Source organism: Echinops telfairi, unplaced genomic scaffold (genome assembly GCF_000313985.2).
Source record: "Echinops telfairi isolate 266 unplaced genomic scaffold, ASM31398v2 ScPeMD7_7400;HRSCAF=8409, whole genome shotgun sequence".
Classification (NCBI taxonomy): Eukaryota; Metazoa; Chordata; class Mammalia; order Afrosoricida; family Tenrecidae; genus Echinops; species Echinops telfairi.
Genome location: NW_022111300.1, coordinates 10,216,642 through 10,233,042, shown reverse-complemented (window position 1 = coordinate 10,233,042; position 16,401 = coordinate 10,216,642). Strand labels below are relative to the sequence as shown.

Sequence of the window (16,401 nt, the reverse complement as noted above, 5' to 3'; positions counted from 1 at the left end):
TTGGTACAGATAGGAACTGGAAACACAGGGAATCCAGGGCAGATACCCCTTTCAGGACCAGTGGTAAGAGTGGCGTTACCGGGAGGGTGGGGAAGGTGGGGTCGAAAGGGGGAACTACAAGGATCTACATATAATCTCCTCCCTGGGGATGGACAACAGAAAAGTGGCTGAAGGGAGATGTCAAACAGTGTAAGATATGACAAAATAATAATAATTTATAAATTACCAAGGGTTCATGAGGGAGGGAGGAGTGGGGAGGGAGGGGGAAAAGTGAGGAGCTGATATTAAGGGCTCAAGTAGAAAGCAAGTGTTTTGAGAATGATGATGGCAACAAATGTGCATGACATACACTGGATGTATGTATGGATTGTGAAAAGAATTGTACGAGACCCAAATGAAATGGTTTTTTTTAAAAGAAATTATCTGAATCTACATTTCTTCAGGGCACATAAGACCACCATCTCCTGAAGCTTCCTTGTTTATCTAAATTGTGGGATGTTTCCCACACCTGGTCTTAGCATCCTGCGGAGGCCTCTGGCTTTGCTTACAGTCTTCCTGAGTAAGAATCTCCCCACTGATTGAGATTAAAAGGCATTTATATTGCAAGCGAGAAGGATGTTACTTTTTGGATTTTTAAGAGACTAAATCTTAAATTATATTTCTAGTATGTTTACATCCTCGATCAAGCTTCTCAGTCAGCTTTGCTTGTAGCTGTTACCATGTTGGGAAGTGAGTGTTCATGGTCCTATATGTTAATAATGACTCATTCTTGTAACTAAATGAATGTTTATATGTTTGTATAGCTACGGAGCGCTGGTAGAGTTGTGGAGTGTTAGGTTGCTAACTGCAGGGCCCATGGTTTGAACTCACCAGCCCCTCTGGTGGAGAAAGATGAGGCTATCTTGACCTCTAAGGTTGGTAGCCTGCAAACCCTATGGAAGGTCACAGTGCATTGGAATTGACTAAATGGCAATGGCTTTGGCTTGGTTTCTGTCTATGTCATGTTCTGATGCTGGTATTAGATGCTGTCAAGTTCTGACTCACAGCGATCCTCTGTACAGCGGAACAAAACACGTGTGCCACTCCATGCTCACAATTGTTGTGTCTGTGCCCATATCAAGGATCTTCCCCCTTTTTCACTGCCCCCTCTTTTACCAAGCATGATGTCCTTTTCCAGGGATTGTCTCCTGATCACATGTCCAAATAAACGAGAGTCAGATGAAATCTTGTCATTCTTGCTTCTAAGAAGTGTTCTGTCTGGACTGCTTCAGAGACACATTTGTTTATTCTTCTGGCAGTTCATGGTACTTCCAATATTCTTTGCCAAGACCATAACTCAAGTGCATTGACTTATTTAATGTCCAACTTTCACTTTCCTAGGAGACAATTAAACATGCTGGCGTTTGGGTCGGGCCACCTTAGTCTCGGAGGACTGTCCCTGCCTTTCAACGATTGAAAGGGGTCCTTGTGCCGCATGTTTATCAGTGTAATGTCCTAGGGGAATGGAAAAGGCCAGATTGAAATGAGTCTTGTACTTTTATTAAACTTTAAACAGGACAAAAGGCAACGATGCCTGAACAAGGGAAGGTAGCCTGTACACAGTACAGAGGCCTTCCACTGATTCACAGTCATGGGGCGAACGATAGAGGATCGGAAACCAAGGACGTCATCACACAATCATGAGTTGGTGGCAGGTCAGTCCATAACTGTTGCAGATGAGACTAGGGAGCAGGATGACTCTGATGGAGATCCGTATACCACTGCTGATTTTAAAAGCTTACAGGGTTGGTTTGGGGGCCACTGGGATCCCAGCTTTCAGCTTTCACAGCTAGATAGTGAAACTAAAGGAGAGGTACAGGATTGCCTTGTTGAGAACTTCAGGAGACCATCTTTCTAGACAAGGCAGGGGCTGGTCCAGTGTGCACTTCGTACCTCAGGGGGGCATTTGTGGTGTAAAACAGCTGCTTTTGGAAGACGTTTGCCTAGAAGGAAAGATGTTTGCGCTTCACCAGCCACTCCTCGGCAGAAAGCCCGAGTTCTCTGCTCCAGTTGAGAGTTACCCTACCCTAAAGGCATGGACTCGATGGCAGTGAGTTTGGGTTTTGTTTTGGTTTGTTGGTATTTGCAGAGCTTAGTCCTCCAGTTCTCAGTTCATGAACAGTAAACATGGTGGAAAAGCCTTCCAGAGCTATTTGGGGTTACATGAAACATGTTCAGGGGGCACCTGCAATGCTTGCGTCTGCTTGTGAAAAGATGAAGGCCGTAGGCAGCAGGCTCAAAGAGAGAGAAAATCCCACTGGAATCATGTGGTGGGTGCAAGGCCAGGCAGGGCCTAGTCTAAAGACCGCCTGGAAACCAGAGAAAGTGAAACCTGTCTGGAAGCACAAATGGGATTGAAATGTCCTAATTCTGGTGCTCGCAGGACCACCTCGCGTGCCTCCCCAGCCTCCACAGAGTCCTGGTGGATACTCTTCTCTGCATGCCTTGCTGCAGCAAGCGGAAAGCAGCTGCGGAGGAAGCGACAGGAGCTATGGCCTGAGCCTCTGCCCGTCTCCACTCCGGAGTGGCGCCTGAGGGTTAGCTAGAAGTGAATCAAAGAACGATGTACAGTGTGGAAAGACACAACAAAGGAATCTTCCTCTTCTAAACTCCAACGTTTGCTGGTCTGCCAAAAGACAATCAATAGGATGGTTTTGAATGGGTTCTTTTTCTCCCGAGTCCCACAAACTTTGACATCACAGTCCAGTTCGCAAAAAATGAGTGCTGGACATTTGCGATGCTGAGTATTTCATTGGAAAGCCGAAGGCCACTTTAAAGTGCTCGTGAAGTCTGTTTTTCTTTTCTCTTTTTGTACTGAATGCAAAGGGGTATTTCAGAGAACAGAGGTGGGATTTTGCTGTGTGATAGCCTAGCCTCGTTTTCCCTCCTGATAATAAATTTGTCATCATTCAGGCATTTGCACTTACCCCTAGAAGTACTTATTAATAATTTTGAAATATTAGATCTTGCCGACGTTTTGATGATTCAAATCTAGACTACTGAAATATTAAGTAGGACCCACTAAACTTTCAGGTGCAAATACCTTGAAGAAGAAAGTTCACTAAATATACAAAGAGGTAATTTGACTGTATTTGTTGCATCCAGTTTCACCTCCCCCAATATTAATATTTGATAAAGATTTTAATTTTTAAGAAACCTTTAAAGCAGAATCCAAGCATCTCTTGGGAAAATGACAAGTTTTTAGGATAAGCAGTCCTACATTGGTACCAAAGGGTTACCACCTGGTAGAGATCACACTCTTAAAAAATGTGAAGCTATCTGGAAAAGAAAATGTGCAAGTCTCCAAGGTCATGTACATCAAAGGCTAATGTTTCTTGGGAGCACATTTCTTAGAGTCCTCGCCACGTGTGTAAGTAATTGACTTTTGCTTGTTATATGACTGTTTTGTGATTTCACTGAAAATCTGCACAATTCACTTTTAATTCTGGGTGACTGCAGTTACCTTGGTGAAGGTTTTATCTGTGCAGAGTTGATGTTTGGCTTGTTTTAACCTATTAGGGTTTGGTTTTGTTTCTCCGTCACTATATTTAAAGTAAAATCCTACTAAAAGAAAAGAGGTATATGTCAGTGCTGCATGAGTTGGTTTTGAGTTTGGCTTCTTTAGTTTGGGCTTCTTTTAGTTTGGTTTGGCTTCTTTTCTTTAGTCCTGAAATCCCTATTAACCTCAAACCAGTCTTTCCAGTGCCACTGGTCTGAAAGTTCAAGAAAGAAACTACCATCAGTTAAGACTCTCTCGAGTGAGGGAGGGGCATTCCGCCTGCTGGATTGTACCAATACAGGAGCCTTGGTGGGGTCATGGATGACTTGGGCTGCTGACCATAAGCCAGCAGTTTGAAACTGCCAGCTGCTCCTTGGAGAAACTGACTAAGCAGTCCGTCTCGGAAACCCACAGGGGCAGGCCTGCCCTGCCCTACAGGGTCGCTATGAGTTGGCATCGACTCAATGGCAGTGAATTTAGTTTTGGGTTTTTTTCTGTATTGTAACAATACTCGGTACTTATTTTAAAACGATTTTAAAAATTGGGCAGTATACACATCAATACGGAGCGAGCCACTTTTTGTGGGTATTCTGTAGCTTTTTAGTTCATCATCTAAATGTAAGTTTCGATATTTCTTCCTTTGAGAAAAAAAAACTGTGCTCCATGCCATCCTATGCACAGACTCCACAGTAGTTTGGGGTGGCTCTCCCACAGCCTTTGAGGTGGATTACAAAGTCCCAGCCATATCCTCTTCTGTCCGAGCGTGGTTTGAAATGGCTTCTTTTGTCTTTGTGTGCATTTTGGTTGCAGTCCCCATGGTCGACTCTGCTCTACTTCTGTGTTTCTTTATTACTAGACCTCTACCACAGTCTTCTTCCCCTTCCACCTCTCGTCGCCTGTAGGATTACCGTATGGAAGCATGCACTTTGTATTAATATACTAGAAATCTACAACTCCATTTTATACTTTTTACACTCTTGGATATTTATAATCAAAACGTACAAGATATCGAATAAACTTAGTCTTATTAGGGAAAGAAAAAGACCGCCTTGTCTTATACAGTTGAGATTTTTGTACACTTTTGGGAGTCAGTATATCATACATGTTTACCTAAAGTTTATGATCTTCACCACTAGGAATGGCATCTATATCTTGTGTGAGTGTCTCAAGGCCGCTTGTTCATCTGAAGTGTTTGTTATCAATGTTACAGCACTAACTCAGACACCTGGGGCATTTTCCAGGGAGGAAATGGAGGGGAAATGCCTACAGCTGCTGGGAACTATAATTTAAAATGTGATCTATGAAGCAAGAGATCCCTCTCTCAGTAACATTAAGGGCACTCCCAGAAAAGTTCCCCAGTTCTCCCTGTAAGTCTGAGGACCAAAATGACTGCCCTTAGGCTTGCCTGGGGGTGTAATCTACTTTCAGTCACACTCTACCTGAGGTTAAAACTGCCCCTCCCTAAGTTTGCACTGACCTTCTCTGAGCATTAGTCACATAAATGGGTTAATGACCAGAACGAATTTATGTCAAGACTCCCACTCTGTGTCTGGGCTCCCCCTCTAGAGCTCAGCCTTCCACAAGCCAAGCCCTGCAGAACGTAAGCTCTCATACAGTAACCCTGACTTGATGACCCCTAGCAACAAGATGTTGGTCATGCTTCATGGAAACCTCATGGGCAAGTTTCCAAAGCAAAATACACCTGCATATTGACAAGTTCAACATATGATTCTGTGTGTTGCTGTCACTTGGCTAGAGGTGTGTCTCCGTTACTTAAGACTTAACCACAAATGGATACTTTAAAGAGCAAAAATTTGGGGTGTCACCGTTTTTTTGCGGTTGGAAGTCCACATCAAAATATGGATTATTCGGGGAGGGCCCCTGCTTGTTGGTAGCCTGAGACATTCCTTGGCTCATGGAGGGTTCCTCACACAATCTCTTGCCCCTGAGTGTATGTCTCCTGGTCTGTTTTTCCTTTTTATAATATGCTACTCACAGCCACTTGTCTGTGGGTTTGTCTTTCGGTGGTGGCTTGTGTGTTGCTGTGATCCTGGGAGCTATGTTACTGGTATTTCAAATGCCACCAGGGTCATCAAATGTGAACAGTTTTCAGCAGAGCTTCCAGACTAAGAACAAAGTACGAAGAAGGAATAGCGTGTCCACGTCAGAGGAATTAGCCACTGGCGTGCTTCTGGCTACATGGTGCATTGGGGCACGTTAAAGGAGAGACCAGTCCCTGGAGAAGAACATCATGCTTGGTACAGTGAAGGGCAGCGAAAAAGGAAGAGCTGTGGATAGCTGGATCAACAAGATGACTGCAAAAATGGCCTCACATGTAAGGACAACAATAAGACCATATTGTTGTCCGATGGTACTTCCGAGGCGGAACCAACTTGACAGCACCTAACAGCAGTAACAGCACTGTCAAAAGGATCGGGAGGCGGGACTTGCCCTGCTCTGGTCTCACCTTTCTTTTGACAGCAAACGAAAACCCCTGTTTCTAGACTAGCTCAGATTACCAGGTACAGGGGTCAGGAGCACCCCCATACCACAGGAGAGTAAGTCAAAGTCTTGTGCTAGGGTTCCACTTCATACATGCATGGGTTCTTCTAATCAGGTGGTGTTGAAAAATGCCTCTGCCGTCAGTGAACGGCTGCAGATAAGTTTTCTCAGTTGTACACTTGTCTTAGTCTCCTTTGGGTGGCCTCAAAAAAAATCCTATTCCAAACTGGCTTCCTAGGGGATCTGCTGGAGCAATCAAATTCAAGATGCAGAGCCAGCTCAGAGGATGAGCATTTTCTGAAAGTGTCAAAGGGGGAAATCTCGATAGATTTTCTCAAAGGATACAAATGGTCAAGAAGATTTATTAGGAAGAAGTTTTAAGAAAATGGAAAACTGCATTCATGAGAAAAAGACAAAGTTTTGCCAAGGAGTGTTTTCCATTTCAACAATGCACCTGCTCACTCTCTGAGGGCAGCAAAGGCTGTCTTATCAGAAGGTCATTGGGAGCCCTTACCCCAGGCACCTTTACAGCCTTGGTTTTGCTCCTTCACATTTTGTTGTTGTTGTTCCTGAAACTCACCGTCTAGAAGGAACACAGTTTCCTTTCCTGTAGCATGTCCCGAACTGCCCTCTTGATGCAGTGTATGTGGAAGGCTGCAACATCCTTCAGGGGAAGGATCAGGGGGGTAGAAACACTGGCCTCAGCAGTGTACAGGCCTCGAAGGAAGATATCAAGAAATAGTGGCTGTACATGTTGGTACTTTCATTTAATAAAGTATGCTATCGTTTTTATTGAAAGCCATCAGTTCCTCCATAGGAGAAAGATGAGTTTCTACGTCTGTAAAGATTTCCTGGCTTGGAAACCCGCCTGGGCAGTTGTCCTCTCTCTCTATAGATGTCACTGTGAGTCAGCATTGACTTGATGGCAGTGAATGAGTGAGTTTGCAATAATGCCATTTGATTTATTCTAGAATTTTCCAAGTGACAAAATTCAGTCCATAACCAAGCCTGGATGTTAAGTTATTTGGAGATGACCCAGGAATATTCACTGTTGTCCCCAGTGTTTTAATGTTCTGCATCAACTACCAAACCAAACCACGGCCATGGAATCCATTCTGACTTAAAGCAACCCAATAGGCAAGAATAGAGTGGCTCCTGTGGGTTTCCAAGACTGTAAATCTTCTGAAGCAGTATTATTAGGACATAATCCACATATCATACAATCCAGTAGTTCAGTCATATCAACAAGAGTTGTACAATCATTACTACAATCACATTTCGGACATTTTCTTCTACTCGTTGTTATTAGCCCCCCATTTTCCCCCAGAAGCTGGGAGGCTTAATGGGAGCAGAACGCCTTGACGTTCTCCCTGGAGCAGCTGGTGGGTTTGAACAGCCGTCCTTGTGGTTAGCAGCTCACGATTGGAGCAGTAACTGATTGAAGACAGCACTGGGTTTACAGTACTCTTGCCCTGTGAAGTACATCAGGTGTGCAGACTGGGAGCTGAAGGGGCATGGTCATAAGGGAGAGATGTGTTTCAGTTAAAAACAGGTGAAAGAAATGCCCAAGGCTGAAGACAGCAGTTCTGTGATTTATTAACTGTGCACTCGGGCGCCAGAGGGCAGACTGGAAATAGCTGAAAGGAGACAGCTGTGGGGAGTTTGGGTCAGTGACTCACTCTCTCAGGCCTTTTGGCAGCAGAACCCTCTCAGGAAGTTGCTAGAAGGCTGCCCTGATTGTGCTGAGGATGGTGGCTCGGGTTTCTGTATGTTCCAAATGTGAAACCCAGGAGCTGAAGGCAGTGTGTCTGCTGCCAGGGATACGGTCACCCACATTAGCCAGTAATTCCCCACCCCTCCTGAGAAGCAGCTCTGGTTGACAGGAGACTGGTGAACTCTGGACATTTGAGAGGCTGTGTTTTCTCAAACCTCAATTCGAATTTTGGCAACTGCCCTGCGCGCTCTCCATTTGAAGCTGTAAGGACATGGCAGTGTCTCCATCTCTCTAGCTTGCCTCGAAGAAGTTGGCCCTTCCAATTTTCACCACATCAAAATGGTAGTTTGGTGCCCTCAAGGGAGTCAACTCAGGTTGCTTTGAAATGTTCTTTGAGTTTGGAGGACAAAAAGTGTGAAGGGGCAAAACCAGGGTTGTAAGGTGCCTGGGGGAAAGGGTGCCCATGAAATTCTGATAAGACAGCCCTTGTCCTCAGAGCGAGCAGGTACAACGTTGTGCTGGAAAAAACTTTCCTGGGCTTTTCCTCATGGATAAAGGGCTTTAGTTTCTTAAGACTTCTCACAAAAAGCCCCCATGATCATCCTGTGCCCTTTCTGAAAATCTATCAAGATAACCTCTTTTAAATCACCAAAACCTGTTGCCAGAGCTTCTCTGCTTTGAATTTAACTGGCCCAACAGATCCCCTAGGGAAACAACTGCTTTGATTTGAACTTTCTTTTCGAAGGCAGCCTAATGAAACCAAGACAAGACAGTATTGAGAGGACTTAACCTGCTGTCATCCACTGACGGCAGAGACAAGTTTAGCGTGTTTGGTATGCAGTAAACCCACCTGTGTGCAGTAAACCCACCTGTGGCCCTAGTAGCAATCGATGTTTACTTTCCGTGGCATAGTTCAGCTTTTCCAACGCTGGATCTCATTAGACATCTTCTTGGCTCTCCTTCTAGCATCTAACCTTTCACTGGCTTTTAACTTGGGTTCTTGTTGAACTCTGCCACAGTGGTAACCCAGTATCCTCATTAACTGTGATTTTTATCTGAAGTAGAAAGACTGTTTTCAGTTACTGTCTACAGAACTAACAGCTTTTCTGCTGCTTCAGGAATTGTGCTTTCAGGATTTTCCATTTTTCTTCTCTCCCTACGTGGCACTGTTTTCCAAAGAAAGTTGCTTCTCATGAAATACTGTGCCAAGAGAACAGCGCTGCTAGACGGCAGCAAGGTAGTTGGAGACTCGGCCCTAGAGCCAACAGGTCAGGAGAGATCATCTGGTTGGAATTTAATCCCCGCCTGGCTTTCCTCCACCTTTGTAGAGAAGGGGAAATTGAGGCAAAATGGTGGCACCAAGAATCTGGGTCTTCTGCGTTACATGCCTGGCTTTCCTGATACTTTTTTATTGTATTATAATGCCTCTTACCTCTCACTCATTAGAAAACCATGTTAATGAGAGCCGTTCACTAAAGCGCCCAAGTACTGTGTGAGGGAGAAATAGACCTTCTTGTGACATTCTCTAAATAACACCTAGACATTTTGTAACTTTTTCCTTATTTTAGGAAGAAGTAAGTCGAATTTGGGCTGGACGCCTCTTCATCTGGCATGCTATTTTGGACATAAGCAAGTAGTCCAGGATCTGTTGAAGGTAAGTTTATGGTTTTAATTTTAAGTGACTATAATACCACGGTTATAGAAAGTATAAGATGAAAGTGCTACAAAAGCCAACTAAGATATATGTTAGCTTACTTACAGAAATAATTTGCCTCTATAGATATTTCACTGTTCTTTATTAAATACATGAATTAAGTTAGCCTGATTAAAGTCATTTTTTTCCTATCTTTTATTTTTAACACTGGCTACCCCTCCTCTACACAACTTTAAAAAAATAACGATAAGACTATCCATATTAAAACATTTGCCAAATCAGTTACACTATTGCATTTTTTAAAACAGAGTCCTGATGGTATATAGTAGGTTATGCGTGGAGCTGCTACACTTAGGGTCAGCAGTTCAAAACCACCAGCGGCTCTGTGGAAGAAAAATGAAACTTCCTGCCCTCCTATGGCTGACAGCCTTGGAAACCCACAGCACCAGTTCCCCTGTGTCCTACAGGGTTGCTGTGAGTCAGAATTGACTCAATGGCAGTGAGTCACTGGAATTTAAAATTGCAAAGACGAACCATATTAATGAAAGAAGATAGCATTTTCTGTTTTCTGAGCCTAACAGGGAAAGCAATGAGTGTGCATTCTGAATGACTTAAAGGACATCAGAATATCTTGAGGAGCACTGAGCAATTTAAGGTCTTTTCATTTCTCACTTCTATGATGAATAAGTTGTTTCACATCCGTCACCATTTATGTCTGACGTTGGTTTGTATCTTACAGTTTTATATATTTAAATGGTGCTAATGTTTTCTTTTTTTTAATCCCCCGAAAATGTACTGACTTGGTAGTAGAGAAAATGTGCTCAGAGAACATTTCAAATAGGAGGACTTTTCAATAGTATGAAGCTGTATACGTTTTAAAAGTAAATATTCTTTCATTCTTCTACCTTGCAGATAGATGTTTATCTTCTAGGGAGCTTACTATTTTTTTTTACTGTGAACTAAATGGATTTTTATAAGGATAGTAAATCATAATGAAGTCTATTTGTATGTAAGCCAAAACAGGTATAGTTCATATCTAACATCAGTTAGATAAATGCTTGTATTAGTATATAGTAAATAGTGTTCCCTTCTATGTTTAAAATTATTAAAGAAACATTTCCAGTTACACTGCAATATGTTGTACATAATAATACCGCAGTAATGATAATCATAGGAGCCCTGGTGGCAAAGCGGTTATGTGTTGGGCTGCTAACCGCAGGGTCAGCAGTTTGAAAGTACCAGCTTCGCAGCAGGAGAAAGAGAAAGCGTTCTATTCCTGTGAAGAGTAGCTAACAGTGTCAGAAACCACAGGGACAGTTCCACCCTGTCTTTTCGGGTCCCATGGAGTTAAAATCGACTCAATGCAGGCAGGGGGTTTTGCTTGTTTTTTGGAATCATAGTCACCTTTTGATTCATGTTTCAAAGTAGCACACCTTTGTTATTAGGTACCACTGTGCGTACGTAGAAGGCTTAGCGATTTGTATGGGACATGTTTTTGAGGGTCCCCAGCCCCGGTATGGAGTGGCACAGACAGTTCAGCGCTCTGGTAGCAGGAGGCTGAGGTGCTGTGTGCAGTTCCCCGGGAAGGAGCCGGGAGATGCGGCTCTCACTCCTCCGCCCAGCACATGGCTGCACGCGGGTTTTGCTTTCTGTCTTCTTTTGTCAGAACGAAAACCCTCTTCAGATTTCTCTTGGTTAGCACTGACAGTACTCATGGAGGTCAAAGCACAGTGGAGTAACGGGGACATTTGAAAAGCAGGGGATCCATAAGGTCAGCTTTATAGGTGTTGGTTTGTTACTACCAGCTACGGGGGAGGTGGATGTTCATAACCTGGGGGCTACCTGTATTTGGCATGCATGTTCGGGCATTACTTTGAGTTCTGTGTATTTCTTGATCTGTAGAAACTATTGAAAGTCTTTATATTTCCTAGGCTGGCGCTGAAGTAAACGTGTTAAATGACATGGGAGACACGCCGCTTCACCGAGCTGCCTTTACTGGACGAAAGGTGAAACACGTTCTATGTTTAATGTCTCAGGAGTGAAAATAATTGGAAGAACAGCCATGTATGTTTTCTCTGGTATAACCAGCAGAACAGCAACTGGGAAAACTCACCCCAAAAATCTAGGCCAGCCCTTTGTGAAGTCACATTATCAGTAGTTTGCTTCTACTTATGGCCGTATGATAGCCTACCATGTGCGGACGCGTGTTCCATGTATCCATAAAGGATGGCCATTTGGATTTTTTCCAGCTTGGAACTGGTATGAGTAATGCTGCTATGAATATTCTCATCCACGTGTTTTTTTATTTGTCTTGGTTAGATTCTTGGGAGTGGAATCACTGGGTCATAGGGTTAGTTTTGTTTAGCTTGCTAATAAACTACATACTTGGTTTTCTATTCTTGTTCTTGGTAAAGTAAATGTAGCAAAAATTTTCCCATTTTCTGTTGTGCAAACATCTTGTTTTTCCAAATGTTTTTCATCACCCCAAACAGAAACTCATGTTCCCTTCAGCAATAATTTCTCAAGCTCCTTATAACCATTAATAGAATCTCTGTACCTAGTCTAGATGTTACATATAAGTGGGATCATATAGCACTTGACTCTTCATAGAAAAAAAATAAGAAATGACAAGTGTTGATGAGGACTTAGAGAAACTGGAACCTTCATGCATTACTGGTGGGAAAGTAAAGTGGCTGCCAATCTAGAAAACAGATTCCACGAAAAGTTGAACACAGAATTTCTATGTGATCCAAGTGCTCCACTCATAGTTATATTTCCAAAACCTTGAAAGAAATAACTCATATGGATTCCTGTATACCAATGTTCATTGCAGCAATATTTACAATAGCCAAGAAGGTTGAAACAACCCAAGTACCCATTAGCAGGTAAACAAATAAACACAATGTGTCATACGTGTGCCATGACATGTAACTCAGCACTGAAGCAAGGATGGTAAGATTCTGCCTGTTTAAATATTCTGCCTTTGCCTGAGTGAGTTTGGGGTAGATAGAGTGTCTCTAAGAATTTGTTCCTTTAATCTAGGTTTTCAAATATGTTGGAGTATACTTTTTATGATAATCAGTTACAATTTTCTTTTTTTTCTTGGATCCATTATAATGTCACCAATTCTCTCTCTCAGTTTGGTTATGTACCTCTTCTGTTTTTTCTCTTTTGCCAATCCAGCCAGTGGTTTGTCTATTTTCTCTGTCCCTTCCGAGAACCAACTTCCGGCCCTGTTTGTGCTTCTGTTGTTTTTGTTTCCTATTTCGTTTCGCTCTCTCCTGAGTATTATTATTTTCTTTGTTCTGATGTTTTTTACTCGTCTCTTACTTAGTGTAAACGTGCCTTTTATTCTTCCTTTTCCGTTTGTTCAAGTTGTCCATGGAAGTTTGGATCTTTCTTCTTGTTTGATGTAGGAATTTATTGCTATACATATCAAGTACTGTTTTTTTTTCTGTGCCCCAAAGGTATTGATTTCTTTTTCTTTTCAATTTATTGATGGGTACAGATCAGATAGCACAATGCTAGCAAGATCTTCATGAACATGGGCTTACACTTGTCCAAAGGGCGTGACTAGGGTGTATTTGACTTCACCACCATCTGGGGGGAGGCCCTCTTCAGCCACCTTGTTGTCAATCTCATCAGTGCTGTACTTGGTAAAGCCTCACGTTTTAGAGATTTTGATCTTCTGGTACCCAGGGAACTTGCACTTGGCCTTGTGTAGGGCTTCAATTGCATGCTCTTTGCTTTGACACTGATGGGATAGGCATGGTGACTTAACCAATGTAGACCTTAGGGTTTTCTAAAGTCACCTCATGTACATTATGGTCAAGAACATGCTTTGTGTGATTGCAGGCTTTTTAAATTTTTTGAGACTTGTTTTGTGTGCTAACCTGTAGTCTGTTCTGGAAAATGATCCAGGTGTTCTTGACTTTTATGTTCATTAGGTCCATGTGGTTGATGATTTTAGTTGAAGTCTCAATATTCTCAGTGTTCTTCTTTTTAGATGTTCTGTCACAATCGAACATGGTGTTTTGAAGTCTTCTGACGTTATTGTGGACTTCTCTATATCTCCACTCATATTAGTCAATCTTTGTTTACTGCATTGGGTGTGTTGCTGATAAAAAACTGCTATCAAGTCAATTCTGACTCCTAGCAACCCTGTAGAACATAAGTACCACCGGAATACTCCTGGGAAGAGAGGATGGCAACGCTGCATCCCTTGTGCTTTGGACATGTTAGCTCGAGAGATCAGACCCTAGAGAAAGACCTCAAGCTTGCTAGACAATCAGCTAAAAGGATGACCCTCAATGAGTTGGATTGATGTAGTGGCTGCAACTTGTTTTTCATCAGTATCTTTATAAAGAATAGCATTGATCATCTGTGAGTGAACATTTGAGAATGATAGCATCAGCAAATTATGTACTGCAGTGTAACATGCTTAATTTATTAAAGCATAGCAACAGTTTTAAGGATGGTGTAGACCAGGCTATGTTTCATTCTGTTGTATGTAAGGCCTTTATGAGTTTGAACCAATTAGATGACACCTACTAACAATAAAAATAATGGATTTATTATGTGTTAATTCACATTTTCATGATTCTAATTTAACTAATCTTGGTGGTGTAGTGGTTATGCATATTGGACTGCGATCCGCAGGGTCACCAGTCGGAAACCACCAGCAGGAGAAAGACTGGGCTTTCTAATCCTGTAAACAGTGACAGTCTCAGAAACTCACAGGGCTCCTATGCGTCAGCATTGACTTGATGGCAGTGAGTTTGGTTTTGGTTTGGTAAGTATAAATTGTGCCTACAATATCAACAGTAGGGTTCTTTGGTGAAAATGAATATACCAGAATTTTTTAAAGTTGTATTTATTAATTATTCCTTTATTTTTCAAATACAGTTCAAATTTTTACTTCATGTATTTGTGGTACCGTGTATACTCGAATATAAGCCGACCCACATATCAGCCAAGGCACCTAATTTTACCACAAAAACTGCATTAAAAATGCTGAACAACTCGGCTTATACCTGAGTGTATGTAATAGTTTTGAAAGAGGGATGTGGTAAATATGTTACATAATTGGACTGTGTTCTTTACTTTTGTGTTGACTTGTTACTATCGTCTTGCACATGAAGTCCTATGCTCCTTGTCCATGAAGTTCTCATCTCTCACCCAGAATAGAAGTTAGAGGTCATCATGAGGTTGCATAAGGCCAGCTGTCTTGTTCCCTAGGATTTCATTCCTCTCACTCTGTGCAGAATACCTGCTGTGTGTCAGGCACGGTCCAGTTGGCTTTTCATCTATCATTGCATTTAGCACTAATCAACAGCCCTGGACTATAGGTGTCAATACTGACATTTGTTGTAGGTTGGGTTCCAAGAAAAGCTGATTGAAATAAAGATTAGTGGGCATCTGCTTAATTGAGGTGCTTGCAAGTCACCCCTGTGGAAGGGGGAGGGAGGTCACAAGAGGAAGCAAGCCCGGGCAAAGAAAGGCAAGACCTATCTTGCAGCCCCTGAGGGCTGTCCCTGCAGATCCAGTGGTGCATGCTGACTGCCCTGAGCGGAGGTGAGATGGCCAGGCCTTATGCACCTAGGACAGCTATAGGATCACTCGTAACTGATGCTACACACTGCCTTTTTCTGTCCTGGATCCCTGGGTGGTGCAAATGGTTAACTCATTCAGGTGCTAACCAAAAAGGTGAGTCCACCCTGAGGCACCTGAGAAGAAAGGGATGGTGATCTACTTTGGACAAATCAGCCCTGGGAAACTCTGTGGAGTGGAGTTTCTCTCTGACACCCATGGTGTGCCATGAGCTGGAATAGGTTCCATAGCCACTGGTCCCAATGCACAGTATTTTTTCTATCAGAGGACCCCTCTAATCATTTGGAAATGGGTCGTAATACAATAAATAAAATCTTAGGTTAATAATAGTCGCAAATAATTCTGTTGCTTTTTCAGGAGTTGGTAATGCTTCTCTTGGAATATAATGCTGATACTTCTGTTGTTAATGGAAGTGGACAGAGAGCTAAAGAAGTCACTCATGACAAAGAAATCCGAGACATGCTTGAAGGTAAATATTCTAGATCTTAGTGTAAACACCATTTTCTGGAGTAATAGCTAAGATCCAGGCTGTGAGTAAGCTGGCTTCTGAGATGCCAAAACAGGTGACAGCATGCCTGTGCTCTAAAGATAATACCCTTTGTAGAGGTCCTTAGTCAGAGACAATAATCTGTATGGACGTTGTCCTCAAGCCAACACTTTCAGCGTTAAACTCTTAATTAATAGAGGAGGCTGGCAAGTTCTGTTATCTAGTTCTCAAATGTCTACATGTACACAGAGCCACAGGAAGGTGGCTCGCGGACTGGAGCAGCAAGGTGGTGAAGCGACACAGAGATGCAGGCGAGGCGCGCTGTAAGGCATAGCACCAGGGGGTCATGTGCAGTTGGAGAAGGCAGGTTGGACCAGCTGGGTTATCCCGAGGAGCGTGAGACTTCCTGACTACAAAGATGCATCCGAACTCTGGGGCCTGTGTGAGCAGACAGAGCATTGGTTTTTAATCAATATTCACTTTAAATTTGCTAAGACAAATGATTTTTTGGATTTGTGTATAGGTAGTCCCCAATTTATGATGGGGTATTGTTCTGAGGACTCCTTTTGTATATTCATTCTAATAGCAGTGGAATATCTCATTTGATTTTTAGTTGTCCATATTATCACCTTTTATCATTCATCTCTTTATTAAATCTTAACGTGGAATATCTGTGAGTAAACATCTGAGAAGAATAACCTATGCAAATAATGTGCTGCAGCATTGTATGCAGCATATACCACAAGCAGTACGATGTGCTTGTCAAAAACCCAAACTGAAACAACCTCCGGAGGTCATAAGTGTGTTTCTTTGTCACTCAGACATGCCATTAATCTGGAACTACCTGTCATGGCTTTCAAACAATGTATGGAAGGATAAGACATAAAAACCGCTCC

General features: G+C 42.6%; 1 protein-coding gene across 1 annotated transcript in view; it reads left to right on the top strand.

The window, feature by feature from the left end:
* OSBPL1A (oxysterol binding protein like 1A) overlaps positions 1-16,401 on the top strand; it is a 244,562-nt gene that overhangs the window by 50,186 nt on the left and 177,975 nt on the right. The window contains exons 3-5 of the mRNA XM_004702913.3: positions 9,323-9,408; positions 11,340-11,414; positions 15,376-15,487. Coding sequence (XP_004702970.1) covers positions 9,323-9,408; positions 11,340-11,414; positions 15,376-15,487 — 273 coding nt within the window. The remainder of the gene's footprint in view (positions 1-9,322; positions 9,409-11,339; positions 11,415-15,375; positions 15,488-16,401) is intronic.